An 18756-nucleotide genomic window follows, 5' to 3' on the forward strand; every position below is an offset into this window, starting at 1 on the left:
TTTTTCTTCAGTGTGGCCCTAGTACTCTGTCATATAAACAAATACACATTCCATATGAATATAAAAACACAATGTGTAACATTATGTTCCTTTATTGAATAAGGACAAAACAAAGCAGGTAAACCATCAGCTCCTTTCGAAACTGAAGTCACAGTGACTCTACAAGATGGAAAGCACAGAATCCAAGCATATTATACAAAATGATACATACACATTCAAAGGTCTGTATATAACACACCCTGCATGTCTGCACACTAAAATAAATGCAGGACAAATCCATACACATCAACTGAACAGACAAATGAATGGATGCAGTAGCCTCCCTGCAGCCTTGTATTACACACAGTATACCGCACAAACATCATAAGAGGCCAAATTCGTCAAAAAACGAACCCAAAAAAACCCAAATTCCTCTGCCACAGCAGGACATATTTAACCAAAATTGAAAGCACACATACTAACTAAAATAATTCAACACATATTGGTCCCTCAGCAGCCGACCACTGTCGTCATCAGGGAAGATTGCCGGATTGTCCCAGTCCATGGCTGGTGGCACTCTGGGGGCCCTCTCCTTCCTCAGGCAGGCCACATTGTGGAGGACAGCACAAGCCACAGTAATATCACATGCCCTAACAGGGCTGACCCTTAATTTGTGAAGGCAGTGAAAGCGTGCCTTCAGGAGGCCAAAGGTCATTTCAACTCTGGCCCTGGTCCTGGCATGGGCATGGTTGTAGGCCTGCTGTGCTTCCTGGGGGTCTGTGAAAGGTGTCAGGAGAAAAGGCTGGCAGCCATACCCCCTGTCTCCCAGCAACACACCAGAGAATTCACCTGTCAACACAAAATCTCATCATTACTACCTCATAAACACAGTGATATTCTTGACACAGCCATGATGGTTATAAATAGGGGTTGTGTGGCTTACCTTGTGATAGGCACTGATAGATTTCAGAGGCCCGAAAGATTCTGGAGTCATGGACTGAGCCAGGCCATTTTGCCACAACATTGCTGATCACACAGTCAGCATTGCAGACCATCTGAAAGCATAAGATGAGGAATATTACACCAATCAATGCACATCACTGGCAATGCAGAGTGTTCGTCAATGGACAATATCAAAAAGTTATGTTCACCTGAACATTAATGCTGTGAAAGGATTTCCTATTCACAAAATCGGCCTCATGGGCACCTGAGGGGGCTTTTATCCTTATGTGTGTGCAGTCCACTGCACCAATGACATTGGGGAAACCTGTCACACAAAGTAATGAGTATCCTACTATGTGTTAACAGTTGTCCTGTAATTTGTAGATCCTCTTACCTGCAATCCTATAGAACTCCTCTTTGATGTCACAGAGTCTTCTGTGGCCAGGGAAGGAGATGAAGACATCTGCTAATGCTTTGATAGCCAGACACACACTCCTTATTGTGCGGCAAATTGTGGCCTTGTTCAGCTGTTCTGCATCCCCCACTGAGTACAGGAAGGCTCCACTAGCAAAAAAGCGCAAGGCCACACAAACCATTTGCTCCACACTCAGTGCATGGCTCCGTGCAGTGCGGTGCTTAATCCTGGGACCCAGTAGTCTGCATAGATACCTGATGCCATCTGCAGAAAACCTGTATCTTTCATATAGATGGTCATCAGGGAAGGCCAGTGGGTCCAACCGGTCCCTGAAGACCCTTTCTCGCCTGAAGGCTCTCCTCAGCACAAGTGCTTCTTCATCCACCACATCTCGCACGAATGGGCATGCCATTGTCAGAGCAGAAAGGAACACACAATTTTGGGCCTTCATATAGGCTAGTGGCCACACCTGGTGCTGGGGGGGTGGGCAAAAGAGGGCAATGCCTTATAACGATGACTTGGTTGTACTGATTGCTGGGAAAATAAAAAAAAACCTTAGAAAGATGCCACCGTCCTGTGTGCTCACAATAAGAGCTCATATGTCATGGCTCACTTGACTTTACGAGAATATACCTAATTTTTATTTTGAGCTGTGTCATCTTCTTGGAGCTGGGGGAGGAAAGAAAAATAATGATTAATACATTTGTGTTACAGTTAGCATACAGTGTACATTGAAGGCATATCTCACCTCCCTCTCAAGTTTTTTTATTTCAAGGTCCAGTTTCCTAATTGTCCTCTTTTTTATTTCGGACTCCAGTGCAAGATTTTCCATCTTTTTCTTCTTGTACTGAATGTCTATGTCTGCCAGTTCTATTTGGCGCCGGAGGTGGTTGCCATACAACTTTCCGATAGCTTGTGAGCTCTGTGAACACAATACAATTAGCGCAGCTGGAATTTGGCAGGATGTGGTGTCCTTTTATTAATACGCACTATGTTGCCAGGCTGGTTTTCCCACTGTATAGCATCTGGGTCCTGTAAAAGAAATTAGATTTTTTGATTTTGATGAGGACTCCTCACCATTGTAGAGTAAATAGTACTTTCACAGTCTTAACATGATACCTCATGCCTTCTGGAATCCAGAGAGATGGTCTCCTCCTCATCATCGTCTCCATCATGTGCTGTTGCTGCTGCACTGGGGCCTTCACCCTATCACATTTAATCGGATTCATATTGAAGCTAGTAGACAAGACATGCCAGGCCTACAGTATGCCTTTGATGGAGTACTCACTGGATCAGCATCGTCTGGTGCTTGTGCTGGTGGCTCTAACAGGAACACAGTGCTGCCAGACACTGCAAGGCAATAGGTAAACCAAAGTCAGACAGTCCAAATTGATTCAATATGAATGTGGTTGTATCCCATGTAGAGATGGAAGGACATACCTTGAATGAAGCGGGTGGCATCTTGGGAGGAACCTATGCTCGTCTCTTTCCCCCCAGGGATCCCCTCTAAGACGGGCCTGCCTTTATTTAGCTCCAAGGCCATGTCCTCTGCTGGGGTAAGGTCAGCCTTTGGTGACCCACCACCCGTGCCTTGTCTGTGGGTATTCTTTTTCACTGCTAAAACAGTACAGACAATGTGTGAGCAGGCACCTTCTGGGTACAATATATGCTTGTGCTTTGTTAAATATTAGTCAGGGACCATACCATTCTGCAGAATGTTCTTGTATTTGATTTTGACCTGCTGCCATGTCCGTTTTGGCCCGTTCATGTTTAATCTACACACACACACACACACACACACACATTTAATGGAGTCACACTGCAAAAAATTACTTGGTATTTTTGTCTTGTTTTCAGTAAAAATATCAAAAAATGTATCATAGCTTTATACAGTGTGATGGAGTTACTTTACACAATTTCACTCATATCTGCAGTGCATTTCAATTAAAAATTTAACCGTTTCATAATTACAGTACAACTGCATTTTTGGAGATGTGAATTAAATATTTGAATTGTAATTGTGATGTTTCAGCGGAGCGGTGAGTGTGTAATTGTGCACTACTTACGCATTCAGGCGGTCTGCAATACTTTGCCACGCTTTTTCTCTTTGCTTTATCACTGTGGCGGTGTTGCCTTTCTTCTTAATTATATCTTTTACCTCCTCGTATGCCTCCATGAGGATTTGTGCTTCCGACGGGGAAAAGTACGCGGCTCTAGTTGCCATGGTAAATCAGTTAATCTGTGATCTGTGGCGGGGTCTATTTGAGTGAGCCGTGAGCGCGCACCTATCCAGGATTGGTTTCACCTGGCTTAATGAATCCGTGTCTGCTCATCCTGGCTTGGTCTTTGTGCAACCAATTAAGCCTGGACGCACATGTTTTGGCTTCATTGAGCTCAGCTGAGTCATTTATCCCGGATGTCTTAATTCTACTTTTGTGCAACAGGCCCCAGATCAAATTGTATGACCAATTTAAGCAGAAGTCCAGGTAATTCCAAAGGGTTCACATACTTTTTCTTGCCACTGTAAGCTCAGGGTACCAAATGCTGTCTTCCAACCCTAGTTAGGAAAGCATTTTCTTAACAATATCCCTTTTACCTAACCTATTTGTATTTATTTATTTTAATTTAAGTCAGTTAAGAACACATTCTTATTCACAACGACGGTCTACCTCGGACAAACCCGGACAACATTGGGCCAGTTTTGCACCCCCCTATGGGACTCCCAATCACAGTCAGATGTGATGCAGCCTGGATTCAAACCAGGTACTGTAGTGAATCCTCTAGCACTGAGATGCAGTGCCTTAGACCCCTGCACCACTCGGGAGCCCTAAACATTAACCTCAGTCTCCTAACAATCTACGTTCATTCTCCTAACATGCTGCATAAGTTCTCGTAAACTGCTACGAAAAGTAAATTCCGTATCAAAGTGGAGTGAAAAGTGTGTCTCTGTGGCATCCAGCTTACCAGGCTCCTCTTGGCAAATAGACTTCAAAGAGGGAGTTGGTGTAGGAGAAGTTGAGTGGTGTGTGAGAATCACTCAGATACAGTTATAGTTACTCTGTTTCATACCAAGTCTGTTTTTCATGTTGAAACATAATGTGAGAACCAGATGTTTTGTATCAAACTCAAAATAAACTTTTCATTTTTTGTCTTGAGTCAAATGAATAGTGGATTTTGGTTCATGATTTAACTATATTTTTAAATCCCACACACATTCCTATTTAAGCCTGGCAGGAATCAACTTCTTCACAGTATCTTCTGTAATTTTGTATATTCAAAATAAATGAAAGGAAATTAATTCTGAGTAATGAGATTCAATATGTTCTAAAGTACTGCTGTTTGTTCATGTATTATCTTCACAACTGAAGGACATAGTGTATTTGATATGGAGATGGTTCAATGCAATGTGTTGTGTGAGTTAAGCTACTCTACCAGTAAGTGTATGTTTGTACTGTTTCAGGTGATCAGTAGTGTGTGAGTTCTCACATGGCTTGTCCTGAGAACATGTTTTTTCTCATTGTCCTCTTTATGTCAGGTGAGTCTTCCACACAACAACAACTAGTTATGAATCAGACAGAGGAATAAGCACAAGTGATGATATTTCATGGTATGAGCTATATTCCCATCTGTCTCAATGTATAGAAAAGTGTACAGTTGACTCAGTCAGTACATCCAGATAGACTGGATGTACTGACTGGCTCCTGTATACAAATCCAATGTGCATTTAATATTACTTACTATAAATTTAACACCACAATACCTACCTCTGGAGTGTGGATTAAAGAATTACCAGTCTTTGGACAGTGTGATATTTAACAGTAGTAAGATGGTCAACAGATATCAAGGGAAGATAACTGGAAACATGTCCCAGAAGAACTGCACCACAGTTTTCTTCAATGTAACCACCAGTTACTCTGATTAATCGCCCTTCAGAATTGAGAGTCAACTATTCAAAGCAACAGACACTCAAAAAGTCTGTTTATATACTGTAGTTGTCAATGGTAAGAAGAGACAGACTATTTAAATGTTATACATTTTTCTAAAATGATATGAATGGAATAAGACCAAGTAGGCAGTGTGTCTGTCAGTGTAAAATATATTTATCTACAATGTATTACAGATTTGCCTTCCAGTCCCATCATTACTGTCTCAGGTGAAGTGAAGGAAGGGACCCCTGTCAGTTTAAACTGCTCTGCTGTCGCTCCCTGTCCTGAACACCCCCCTGAGCTGACATGGACTCTCCCAATACAGCTCACACCTGAGAACCAACTGCAGGAGAATCCAGACCAAACCAAATCAGTTCTATCTATGGTGACCTTCGCTCCATCATACCTTCTTCATGAGAAGAACATCACTTGTACTGCATTCTACCCAGTAGGGACAAGCAACAAGACAGCTGAACATAACATGATGCTTCACGTTTCATGTACGATTTAGTCACCGGTTCCTGTAGAATAGATCATTCTATCATGTTTTCACTGATGATTGTAATAGAGTGGTTTTGATGAGACTATTCAATATACCATATCAGATACATTCTAAATGAACCCCTCTCCCACAGTCTCTCCTAAGGACACCCCTAAGGACACCTCGGCCTCAGTCTTTCCTAAGGACACCTAGGCCTGTATCAGTCCAGCTGATCCAGTATTAGTGGGCTGCTGTGTTAATCTGACCTGCAGCAGTACAGCCAACCCTCCTGTGACAACCTTCACCTGGTTCCAGATCAGTGGAGGTAAACCAATATAGGTAGCATCTGGACAGAGTTACACCCTCAATGTGACTGTTGGCAATCAAGTGCACTACTAGCGTGAATCAATACATGACCAAGGACTTGTGAAGTCACAGGAAGTGCTGCTTGCTATTGAAAGTAAAACAGGTGGCATAATCTTAGGTTAGATATACTTTAGAGATCTTTATGTGAGAAATTACCATAATATGTGCTGTATTTTCAGGGCAGGAAGAGCCTGTTAACCCAATGGTTTTTGGGGTTGCAGCAGGAACTCTGGGGGTCTTTTTGCTTATCAGCCTGATCAGTCTTTTTGGATGGTAAAAACTCTTCCTGGCACCAATGCAAAACTATGTATTTATGTTGTGTTTGTGCTTCTGCATATGAAAACCTTCTCAGTGCATTCAGAAGGCCTTTCTAAATGTACTTCAGGAGGAGAAAACCTAGGTTCAATCACAGGCTTAAATGGACAAGCAATGCCCTGAGACAGATGGGAATAAGGCTCAACTTTAAAAACCCATCCACAAAGTGCATTTAAGGAAGTACTGAATTAATGCTGAAACTACCCATAGCCATGAGGTTAATATCATTTTAGAGGTTGTTCAGGGTGAGATGACCACACCGATAGCAATGCCACATCCTGTGAGAACATAGAATGATAACAGAATAGCTGTTGGACTTTGACAGTGTTTACTTTGACTGGAAGCATTTAGATTGTACTTCATCTGTTGGCAAAAGGCCAGTCAACAATGTAACTCTTCTGTCAGATGAATTTACATTTTCATTGACATCCCCTCAGTATGTGTTGTGTAACCTGCTGATCTTAGAGCTTTACACCTGTCTCTCTCTTAGTTGGAGAGACAGTGGTCTGATAAAAGACAGGAAGTTGGTGAAGTAAGTCTACATGATGGCAGAATGGTGTTAACATCTACTAGTCACTGTTTCTCTTAAGCTTTTGTGCAGTTATCAGAATAACAATATCATATATTTTCAGTTTATATCTATTTAGAATGGATCGTGTCAGTTTTTATGTTGAGTGTTATTAACTGCCTTGCTCAGGGGCATAACGACAGATTTTTACTTTGTCAGCTCGGGGATTCGATCCAGCAACCTTCCGGTTACTGGGCCTGACGCTCTAACTACTAGGCTAGTAAAAGATAAAACAAAGGAAACATATGTGTTTTATTTTTTATTTATTTTTCTCGTTATCTTTGAAATTCAAGACAAAGGCCACAAAAAAAAAGAGGTCACCACTCCTACCAGAGTTAAACATGTAAATTGTGCTAAGCACTGGATGCAACATAATAAATAATTCCAAACAATACATACCAGTTGCATCTTTAGGGTTGAACAATGAGCTGTTTGTATGTTGAGGACCCAAGCAAAGCTAAGCCCAAACATTTTATACCCATGCTTATCTGCCAGGTGCGCATGTAAAAGTAGTCCCTCCAGAAATCCTGGCTCAATTTTTTAGTTCCACCTGTGTTTTTGGTTATCTGCCCTCTTGAGGCCTGGAGTTCTTTAAAGGAAGAGCTGCCATTGTGCTCATGTTTTGAGTGTTCTGTTTTGACGCAACAATGTATTATTCCAGTTTAGTCGCAATTTAGATTTTGGCCACTAGATGGCAGAGTTTTAGACTGATCCTATGAACCATTGTATTTCTGTTCAAAATGTTGTATCAATTCTGCCCAAATATGCCTAATTGGTCAATATATACATTTTCAAGTACATAATTGTGCACTCTACTCAAACAATAACATGGTATGTTTTCACTGTAATGGATACTGTAAATTAGACAGTGCAGTTACAGTGGTTCCTCCTTTAAAAGTTGTGAGCTTACACCGCGAGACTTAGAGGTACACAGCATCACGGCCTCATTGCTCCAGACCACCGCAAGGTGGAGTTAGGGCACTCATTATGCATTTGGGTCTCAAGGGTTATACATGACCAATCATATCAATCATACCAATCATGGTTCCAATGACGAATTTGATGTGAGCCACCCATCCCTGGTGACTTTCTTCAGCAAAGATAGCTGACAAAAAAGCAAATTTAAGTAATTATAACATCATAACGAGTCAAGCAAAAAACGTACAATTGAGAGGAATGTGTTAGTTAATGTAGAGACGAAAGATTGTGCGTATTTTTTTGTCATAAAGTTAATTTACGAAAATCGCTATTTAGCAAGTTCTTTTTCAGTCATATCCAATACCAGGTGTATCAAACTCCATTCTTTGAATGATGCTGTGTCTGCATGTATGTATTACAATTATGCACTTCAAGAGTGTTTACCACTCTTGCTCCTGAGACATCAATGATTACACATTGTAACTATGCAATAGACTAGAAACATGTTTTAAGTAAAGGCTGACTTGTAATTCATATATACAGAATAAAAAACAGTACATCCTGCCAGCACGCCCACAAGCGAGCTACTCAGGCGGAGAATGAAGCGTGGATTAGCGCGTGGAACGAGATTGGAGTAACAATCCAGGCTATTTGCTCTGGTACCGGCATAATAATGTAATGAAACAAGCAGGGAGCGGGTTTCAAACCCTCAACATTCTAGCCTGAAGTCCAGCATGCTATCGCCTGTGCCCAAATGTATTAATTGGGGTTGGGGCCGATTGTGGCTAAAAACACGTTATCAATTGGAATCGTAACATGTGGAAAGGGGGAAAAGTATTATTTATTCGTTTTTCACAAGCATTGCAGGATGTGCTATTAGCCGAACAATAGACAATTCAATCTTTACTAAACAAATGTCTAATAGCCGAGCTAGGTGTGAAACCCCCCTCCCCCTCCCCAACTTGAGCTAGGTGTGAAACCCCCCCCTCCCCAACTTGCAACAATTTGTATCTCTTTCCACATCTACCTACACACGTATCTACCTACACACGGTGAAGGTTCTGAAAAATATATATATATATTGGCTCCCGAGTAGCTCCTGAGTAGCGCAGCGGTCTAAAGCACTGCATCTCGTTGCAAGACGCTTTACTACAGTCCCTGGTTCGAATTCAGGCTGTATCACATCTGACCGTGATTGGGAGTGCCATAGGGCAGTGCACAAGTGGCCCAGCGTCATCTGGGTTTGGCCGTATACTGTACACCTACCATATGTGAAATGAGTCTCACTAGTGTTGAGTAATGTTCTGTTAAATTGTGAAGGTCTTATTTATTTCAAGAGCATACTGAAGTTAGAAACAAAAGCCGACAACTATTTTATCACCGTTTCGCGCAGCTCTGAGACAAGCGTGGGGACTGGTCTTGATAAATGAATGAGATTTTTTTTTCTCCACCTAATCTCCGTTTGGGTATTGGTTAGACAAGAATTAGAAAATGAGTGTGCAGAAACGTTATGCTCTTAGTGTATCCTGTTATTTACCAAGACAAGTCAGTTAATTAAGAACAAATTCTTATTTACAAGGACAGCCTACTCCTTCCACAGAATGCTGCAGCAGGCCGCAATGTGTGCCGCAGTATGACGCAACTTTTAAAGGAGGAACTACTGTAGACTACCAAGAATTTAAGCTTTCTGCCCATATAAGACATGTCTACATCCTAGGAAATGTTGTTGTTACTTACAACCTCATGCTAATCACATTAGCGCACGTTAGCTCAACCATACCCGTGGGGGGGGGGGACTGATTCCATAGAAGATAAGAAATTATTTTGGTAGTAGGTTAGGAGCAGGGCCAGATTACAGAACGGCCCCTGATAGCATATGATAGCAAAATGTGTAGAATTGCAGGAAATTAGCTTTAAAACAGAAACCTTATCTATCAGCCTAGTGGCAAAATGTGTTCAATAGCAGGAGAGTAAGCTCCGGATCCCAAATGCGGTTGTCCAACCCTGGTTAGAGCATTTTCCCTAACCCTTTAACCTAACCTTAACCTCAGTCTCCTAACATGCTGCGTTAATTCTCCTAACCTGCTGCATAATTTCTCGTAAACTGCTATTAAAAAGTAAATTCCGTATCGAAGTGACGTGAAAAGTTTCTCTGTGGCTTCCAGCCCACCAGGCTCCTCTTGGCAAATAGACTTCAAAGAGGAAGTTGATGTAGGAGAAGTTGAGTGGTGTGTGAGAATCACTCAGATACAATTACAGTTACTCTGTTTCATACCAAGTCTGTTTTTCATGTTGAAACATAATGTGACAACCATATGTTTTTTTTCAAACTCGAATTTAACCAATGTAACTCTTGAATAAATGAATAGTGGATTTTGGTTCATGATTTAACTATATGTTTAAATCCCACACACATTCCCATTCAGGCTGGGAGATAGAGGAGAGGGAGATGTTATAATGCAGAAATTTTCATTTGTTTAATTTAACAATGTGTCGGGGGCGGACTTAGCGATTTGGAGGCCCGTTTCAAAATGCTGCTGACCTGTCCTACCCCGAGAAAGGGACATTAAATACTGATGTATTGTTTCAACATAATTTCTCATACACTTATTAGGAAGTACGTCACTGATGAGATGTGAGATATGCCACATAAATTTCAGCACTTTAGTTTGTCAGACCTCACTATGTGTGTGACAGTCTCTCCTGTAGACAGTTTACATTACCGTCTAAGGCAAGTATCGACTTCAATATATTTTCTCTTAATTTGAATGTTCAAAATAAATGAAAGGAAATTAATTGTGAGTAATGAGATTCAATATGTTCTAAAGTACTGCTGTTTGTTCATGTATTATCTTCACAACTGAAGGACATAGTGTATTTGATATGGAGATGGTTCAATGCAATGTGTTGTGTGAGTTAAGCTACTCTACCAGTAAGTGTATGTTTGTACTGTTTCAGGTGATCAGTAGTGTGTGAGTTCTCACATGGCTTGTCCTGAGAACATGTTTTTTCTCATTGGTCTCTTTATGTCAGGTGAGTCTTCCACACAACAACAACTAGTTATGAATCAGACATAAAGGAATAACCACAAGTCATTATATTTTATGGGATGTGCTATATAACTGTGTAGAAAAGTGTACAGTTAATTCCTGATTTGTGTAACTTCATAGTCTGTATTTAAACTTCTGTGAAAAAGTTTTAGCATATTTTTGATACTGAATGTTATCAGATATTCAATCAAAAGCTGATATTAGTTAAATGGAACCTGAATGAACAAATAACACAACAATGACATACTTATTTCATTTATTACTAAAACAAAGTTATGCAACACCCAATGTCCCTGTGTGAAAAAGTAATTGCCCCCTTATACTCAATAACTGGTTTTGCCTCCTTCAGCTGAAATGACTCCAACCATACACTTCCTGTAGTTGTTGATCAGTCTCTCACGTTGCTGTGGAGGATTTTTGGCCCACTTTCCCATGCGAACTGATTTAACTCAGTGACATTTGTGGGTTTTCAATCATGAACTGCACATTTCAAGTCCTGCCACAATATCTCAGTTTGGATTAGGTCTGGACATTGACTGGGCCATTCTAAATCTTTACATTTTTAGTTTTTTATGAATTTTCATGTAGATTGAGTGTTTTGAAATGGTGGCACAACCAGTTATTGAGAGTAAGGGAGCAATTACTTTTTCACAAAGTGAAATTGGTTGATGCATAACTTTGTTAATAATATAAATGAATAACTATAACTATTTGTTTGTTATTTGGTAACTCATGTTCCCTTTATCTAATAGAGGTTCTGGTTGAAGATCTGATAACATTCAGTATTAAAAAAAAGCAAAAATAGAGAACCGGAAAGGGGGTAAATACTGTTTCATGTCACTGTATGTGCATGTGAAAACGACGTCAGTGTGCAGCTAACAATATAGCTTCCACCACTGTCCCTGTCACCATACCGGGCTCAAACTAGTGGTCCTCTGCTCACAAACACATGTCACCTCACTCCTTGACAACATACCTACCAATTGAAAAATCACCTGTACATAGAAATAAGTTCATATTATTATTATTGAGAGAGACTGTACCAGTGATGTGTATAAACCCTGGATCGCTGATGCTATGTAACGGCCAATGAGAGACTTTAAATCCAGCGGTCTCTATATATGGTACTCCCCAGAAGAAGCAGTCCTCCATAAGAATTAATGGAATTCTACAGCATTTCAATTAAATGTTTCCAGGACAAAATTACATGTATTTAAGTATTTTGTTGTAGATGGGACTGTAAAGTTAGTACTCTATAAAGAAAATACTTTAATATATTTACATGTTTTTATTTTATTTGTTATGTTCAGGTCATATAAAAGCATGAGCTGGAGCACACCCAGAGAAAATGACTTATTGTAGAGGTGCTGACTAACAGTGAATACACTGTAAGCTATAAAAACAAAGAGAGTTGCACACTCTATATATATAAACTCCCAGTCATTTATTGGGTAAAACACCAACGTTTCGGCATCACTGTGCCTTCTTCAGGGTAAAGTCATTAATGATTGAACAAGGTTATGTAGACATACAGTGCAAATAGTGCATCCAATGACAATAGTGAGGGGTGTGTCATAATTATGAGGTTAATTAGAATGAATTGAGTGAAACTGTTAAAAGACAATAGCTTACATATTGAATATATTAGCCTATTGTTATCATCGAAATTAGCAAAAGATTAGCATGAACATACATTATTGTTTAATTTAATTTCACATATATTTATTGCTTCCAATTACATGAAATGTTCATAAAATGTAATATTTTGGTACTTCCATAATGCGTAAGAAGTATCAACAGGGGGAACATATTGGATGTACGCTGATAAGCTGTAGAAAAATTATATTCATTTACAAGACTTCTTCATAAAACAGTAATTGTTCATAAGAAGGGCCTGAGATCAAAGTCAATATTCTGACCACTAGGGGTCAATGTTTTTCAATAGGAAATCCAGTAGGCCTCCCTCTGTAGTAGTAGGATCTCCATGTTACCTCCTCTCCTTGGTAGAGCAGCACGCTAAATACCTGTGTATTTGAGGGAGGAGATGGGATCAACCTGTGTTGCTTCAACAAAGTGAGCTGCTACTGGATAATCAGTGTTCTTACACCTGATTTAGCTGCGGTGTTCAGCCCAGCATTGTTTTAATTGTCTTTTCGTTTGTCCTACGTTGGCTTTTCCACATGAACATGTGATGAGATAGATCACTACCTTTTATCTTGAAAGAGATGATACCCCTAACAGGGATTTTTCCACCTGTATGTGGGTGTCTGAAGAAGGATGTTTTTGTAGTGCTATTGCACTGTGAACATGAGCCACATTTGTAGTTCCCATTTGGAATGGGTGTCAAGAGTGTCTGAGTGGGCTCAGGGGGCAGGTCAGATCTCACTAAGCTATCCCCAATATTGTGACCATGCTTATAGACCACCAGTGGGGGTTCCTTGAAGAGGTGTGCAATTGTTTTGTCTGATTGCAGAATATGCCAGTGCTTTTTCAGGATTGCTTTCATTTTCTCTGAACACTTGGTGTACTTAGTGCAAAATACTTGTTTAATCCTTTATAACTGGCTATATGGGAGACAATTCCTGAGGGGAAGGGGATGCATACTATCCCCACCTAGCAGGGTATTGAGGTCTGTTGGCTTGTATACAAGTCTGTATGTAATGCATCATTCTCTTTGATGATCCATAAGTCCAGGTAGTTTATTTTTCTCATCCGTCTGCATGGTGAATTTGAGATATTCAGAACTCTCGTTTAGCAGAGTTTGGAATTCATTTAGTTCCTGCTGACTTCCTTCCCAGGACACAAAGACATCATCTATGTATTTTTTCCATGAGAGGATTTTAGAGAGTAGAGAGTGTCACTCTTTAGAGTGTCTCTGTATGTAAATGAGTGGTTCCTCAAATTGTTCCACATACAGGTTCACATAGTTGGGGTCAAAGGGGGAGCCCATGGCTACACCCCGAATTTGAAGGAAAAAGGAAAAACTCAAAGATTCAGTAGTTATTGGATAATACCAGTTCAGTGAGTTACAAGATGCAATCATTGGCTGGAACAAGGGCAGGGTCTCTGCTGAATGAAGTGTTGCAGATCACAAAATATTATTTAAAAGTTTGCAATAAGGTGTCTATAATGGAATATACTTGTCTAAAACAAATGTAGACATTAAGAAATGCATTTTCTATAGCTTCCAACATCTGTTTTACACTGAAAGCGGAGTTACAAGATGGCTGTGCATTGGCTTCCAATCAGCAGCCCCTGCAGTCATCTAGGGTTAATGCATATCATTGGACTGTACCGAATATATATCAGAACCTCCCTGATGTTGTCCTTTATGTTGCAGGTGTTTTGGCCTGCTTTGGTCAACGAGATTTGTTCGCCACAATTCCAGATAGACTGGATGTACTGACTGGCTCCTGTATACAAATCCCATGTTCATTTGATATTCCTGACCAACATAAGGATACATTTAACAGCACAATACGAACCACTGGAGTGTGGATTAAAGAAAACCCAGACTTTGGTTTGCATCCGGACAATGTGATATTTAACAGTAGTGAGACGGTCAACAGATTTCAAGGGAAGATAACTGGAAACATGTCCCAGAAGAACTGCACCACAGTCTTCTTCAATGTAACCACCAATTACACTAGATACTTCTTCAGGATTGAGAGTCAACCATTCCGTGCAACAGACACTGGAAAGTCTGTTGATATAGTTGTCATGGGTAAGAGACAATTTATCTTTTAACCAACTATTTTTCCCAGTTTTGATTCGTTGCATCAAAGATAAGAGAAGAACAAGTGGACAGTTTAACTTTTAGTGTAAAATATCTTTATCTTCAATGTATTACAGCTTTTCCTTCCAGTCCCATCATTACTGTCTCAGGTGAGGTGAAGGAAGGGACCCCTGTCAGTTTGAACTGCTCTGCTGTCGCTCCCTGTCCCGAACACCCCCCTGAACTGACATGGACTCTTCCAACACAGTTCACAACTGAGAACCAACTGCAGGAGAATCCAGACCAAACCAAATCAGTTCTCTCCACGGTGACCTTCACTCCATCATACCTTCATCATGAGCAGAACATCACTTGTACTGCAGTCTACCCAGTAGGGGCAAGCAACAAGAGAGCTGAACATAACATGATGCTTAATGTTTCATGTAAGATTTAGTCACAGGTTCCTGAAGAATAGATCATTCTATCATGTTTTCACTAATGATCGTAATAGAGTGGTTTTGATGAGACTTTTCAATATACCATATCTGTAACGTTCGTCTAAGTCGTTCTCCTCCTCAGACGAGGAGGAGCATGGATCGGACCAAAACGCAGCGAGGTGTGTAGACATGATGAATTAATTTATTAGACAAGACGAACACGAAGCACACTTGATAAATAACAAAACGACGTAGACCGACCTGAACATGAGAACTTAGCAAACAACGAAGAACCCACGAACAGACTACACAAACGAAAGTCCCGTGTGGTACAAACACTGACACGGAAGACAATCATCCACAAACAAACGGTGTGAACAGCCTACCTTAATATGGTTCTCAATCAGAGGAAACGTCAAACACCTGCCCCTGATTGAGAACCATATAAGGCTAATTAACCATGAACCTAAACAAGAAACAAATAACATCGACTGCCCACCCCAACTCACGCCCTGACCATACTAAACTAATACAAAAACAACGGAAAACAGGTCAGGAACGTGACAATATCCAGATACATTCTAAATGAACCCCTCTCCCTCAGTCTCTCCTAAGGACACCTCGGCCTCCATCAGTCCAGCTGATCCAGCATTAATGGGCAGCTGTGTTAATCTGACCTGCAACAGTACATCCAACCCTCCTGTGACAAACTTCACCTGGTTCAAGATCAGTGAGGGTAAACCAGCACAGGTAGCATCTGGACTGAGTTACACCCTCAATGTGACTGTTGGTGATGGAGGACTGTACTTCTGTGAAGCAAGAAATAGTCACGGCCGTGGCAAGTCAAAGGAAGTGTGGCTAACTATTAAAGGTAAAACGGGCACTATATATTCAAAAGTATGTGGACACCCCTTCAAATGTGTGGATTCAGCTATTTACTGACATTGACATTAATGCCCATGATTTTGGAATGAGATGTTCGATGAGCAGGTGACCACATACTTTTGGTCGTGTAGTGTACATTGCAGATTTTTATGTGAGAAATGACCTAATATGTGCTGCATTTTCAGGGCAAGAAGAGACTGTTACCACAATGGTTTTTGGGATTGCAGCAGGAACTTTGGGGGTCCTTTTGCTCATCAGCCTGATCAGTGTTATTGGATGGTAAAAACTATTCCTGGAATCAATACAAACTATTATTTCTGCTGTGTTTGTGCTTTTGCATATGAAAACCCTCACAGTGTATTCAGAAGGCCTTTCTAAATGTCTTCCAGGAGGAGAAACTCGAGGCTCCACGATGGACTTGAAAGGACAGACAATCCACAGGGACAGGTGGGAATAAGGCTACACTTTCAAACCATCTACAAAGTGTATCTAAGGAAGTACTGAATTAATACAGAAACTATTTAAAGCCATGAGGTTAACATCATTTTATAGCAAGTTCAGGGTGAGATGACCACACCGATAGCAATGCCACATCCTGTAAGAACATGTAATGATAACAGAATAGCTGTTGGACTTTGACAGTGTTTTCTTTAGATTGGAGCTCATTTGTTGACCAAATGAAATTCTTTACTCCAGTCAGTTTAATTTACATTTTCATTGACATCCCTTAGTATGTGTTGTGTAACCTGCTGACATTAGAGTTTTACACATGACTGAGCTAAGAGCTTTCCACCTGTTCCTCTCTCTGTGTTCTCTCCACAGAACTCCCCGGTTAATACAGTTTGTGCTAACCAGGCCACAGCCGGAGAGGAACCAGAGGAACCTGCAGAAAACCAGTCTGAAGAGATCCAATATGGTGACATAGACTTCTCCAAACTACGACCCAAAGAGACCCCAGCTGCAGCCCAGGACAGGGTCCAGGGACAGGAGAGTGAGTACGCTGAAGTCAATGTGACCGGGAGAAGGGACAAGGTACAACACCTTAACAACCTAGATGGACTTTATGCTCAAGTGAATAAATGAGGTGCATGTTAATTTTCCATTGGGTATTAAGTGTTTTTATGTACAGTATTGTCATTGTGTATCCGTTTTCTATTGGTACTTTTGTTACATTTATAATTGTGTGCTCTTTGATTATCTGCATATTTGTAGAATTTGCTGGGATGAAAAGTGTTTAACTGTTACTATAGTGGTGATATGATGATGTAGGCTAATCTTTATTTTAGACCATTTATTTTGAGTGTTGAGTTCACAGAGCGCCTGTTTAAGTGGTTCCAGTATAGATGAACTGCTGAGTTCAACTAGCCAACTGAAGGCAGTTTAAGTCCATATAAAGTCAATGATGACTGAGGAGGGAAGACACAGTTAGTTGGAGAGACAGTGGTCTGATACAAGACAGGAAGTTGGTGCAGGAAGTCTACATGATGGCAGAATGGTGTTAACATCTACTGGTCACTGTTTCTCTTAATATTTTGTGCAGTTACCAGAATAACAATATTATCTATTTTCAGTTTATATCTATTTAGAAGTTGTTGTGTCAGATTTTATGCTGAATGATAAATCAAAGAAACAATTGAGACTGAATTTAAGGTTGTTTATTAATTGCACTGTAATTAAAACCTTTACATTAAATTTCCATTAAGTCTTTTGGTCTTATTGGTCCAACATTTTACATATTCCATTCAAATTGATTACAATTATATGTGTCACTGGCCTACACACAATTCCCCATTAATGTGGAATGACTCACTGTGTGTGCAATAATAGTAAATGACTACCTCATCTCTGTACCCCACACATACAATTATCTGTAAGGTCCCTCAGTCGAGCAGTGTGTTTCAAACAGATTTAACCACAAAGACTGGGGAGGTTTTCCAATGACTCGTAAAGAAGAGCACCTATTGGTAGATGGGTAAAAAATAATAATAATTGAATATCCCTTTCATGGAAGTTATTAATTACAATTTCTAATGGCGTATCAATAAACCCAGTCACTACAAAAATACAGGCGTCCTTCCTAACTCAGTTGCCGGAGAGGAAGGAGAACGCTCAGGGATCTCACCATGAGTCCACTGGTGATTTTAAAACATTTACACAGTCTAATGGCTGTGATAGCAGAAAACTTAGGATGGATCAACAATTTTGTAGTTACTCCACAATACTAACCTAAGTGACAGATTGAAAAGAAGGAAACATGTACAGAATAAACATATTCCAAAACATGCATTCTGTTTGCAATAAGGAACTTAAGTAAAACTGCAAGAAATGTGTCAAAATAAATGTACTGTATGTCCTGAATACAAAGTGTTATGTTTGGGGCAAATCCATCACAACACATCACTGTGTACCACTCTTCATATTTTCAAGCATTGTGATGGCTGCACCATGTTATGGCCGTCTAGCAATGATCAACAACCAACTTAACAGGGATTTAATAATTTTTTAAAGAATAATGTAAAAAATATTGTACAATCCAGGAAGCTCTTACAAACTTACCCAGAAAGACTCACAGCTGTAATCACTGCCAAAAAGTGATTCTAACGTTAATTAGATATTTCTGTATTTCATTTTCAATTCATCTGCAAACATTTCTAAAAACATATTTTCACTTTGTTATTAAGGGGTATTGTGTGTAGATGGGTGATAAAATACATATATTTAATCCATTTTAATTTCAGGCTGTAACACAACAAAATGTT

The 18756-nt window shown here is 40.1% G+C and overlaps 3 protein-coding genes across 12 annotated transcripts in view; 1 reads left to right on the forward strand and 2 right to left on the reverse strand.

The window, feature by feature from the left end:
* LOC139583332 (myelin-associated glycoprotein-like) overlaps nt 1-18756 on the reverse strand; it is a 99220-nt gene that overhangs the window by 68816 nt on the left and 11648 nt on the right. The gene's annotated exons all lie outside the window — the stretch shown is intronic.
* On the reverse strand, nt 54-3783 carry LOC139583315 (putative nuclease HARBI1). Of its 7 annotated transcripts, XM_071414256.1 has the most exons (10): nt 3041-3783; nt 2777-2953; nt 2625-2686; nt 2456-2542; nt 2327-2368; nt 2085-2258; nt 1970-2005; nt 1316-1870; nt 923-1034; nt 54-828 (listed from the first exon to the last, which is right to left on the reverse strand). In XM_071414256.1, exons 1-7 carry the CDS (start codon nt 3102-3104, stop codon nt 1970-1972), a joined length of 642 nt encoding a protein of 213 aa, XP_071270357.1. In that variant the 5' UTR covers nt 3105-3783; the 3' UTR covers nt 54-828; nt 923-1034; nt 1316-1870. The 7 variants fall into 7 exon arrangements, with proteins under 7 accessions (XP_071270357.1, XP_071270355.1, XP_071270354.1 ...); XM_071414254.1 differs by having other exon boundaries at nt 1970-2258; XM_071414253.1 differs by having other exon boundaries at nt 1316-2258.
* Nucleotides 10568-17693, forward strand: LOC139583316 (B-cell receptor CD22-like). 4 transcript variants are annotated; one of them, XM_071414257.1, is made up of 8 exons: nt 10568-10641; nt 10869-10943; nt 14301-14684; nt 14813-15118; nt 15717-15983; nt 16183-16276; nt 16387-16444; nt 16820-17693. In XM_071414257.1, exons 2-8 carry the CDS (start codon nt 10895-10897, stop codon nt 17078-17080), a joined length of 1419 nt encoding a protein of 472 aa, XP_071270358.1. In that variant the 5' UTR covers nt 10568-10641; nt 10869-10894; the 3' UTR covers nt 17081-17693. The 4 variants fall into 4 exon arrangements, with proteins under 4 accessions (XP_071270358.1, XP_071270360.1, XP_071270359.1 ...); XM_071414259.1 differs by having other exon boundaries at nt 16839-17693; XM_071414258.1 differs by having other exon boundaries at nt 16853-17693.

The sequence above is a fragment of the Salvelinus alpinus genome, chromosome 8 (genome assembly GCF_045679555.1).
Source record: "Salvelinus alpinus chromosome 8, SLU_Salpinus.1, whole genome shotgun sequence".
In the NCBI taxonomy this organism is placed as follows: domain Eukaryota; kingdom Metazoa; phylum Chordata; class Actinopteri; order Salmoniformes; family Salmonidae; genus Salvelinus; species Salvelinus alpinus.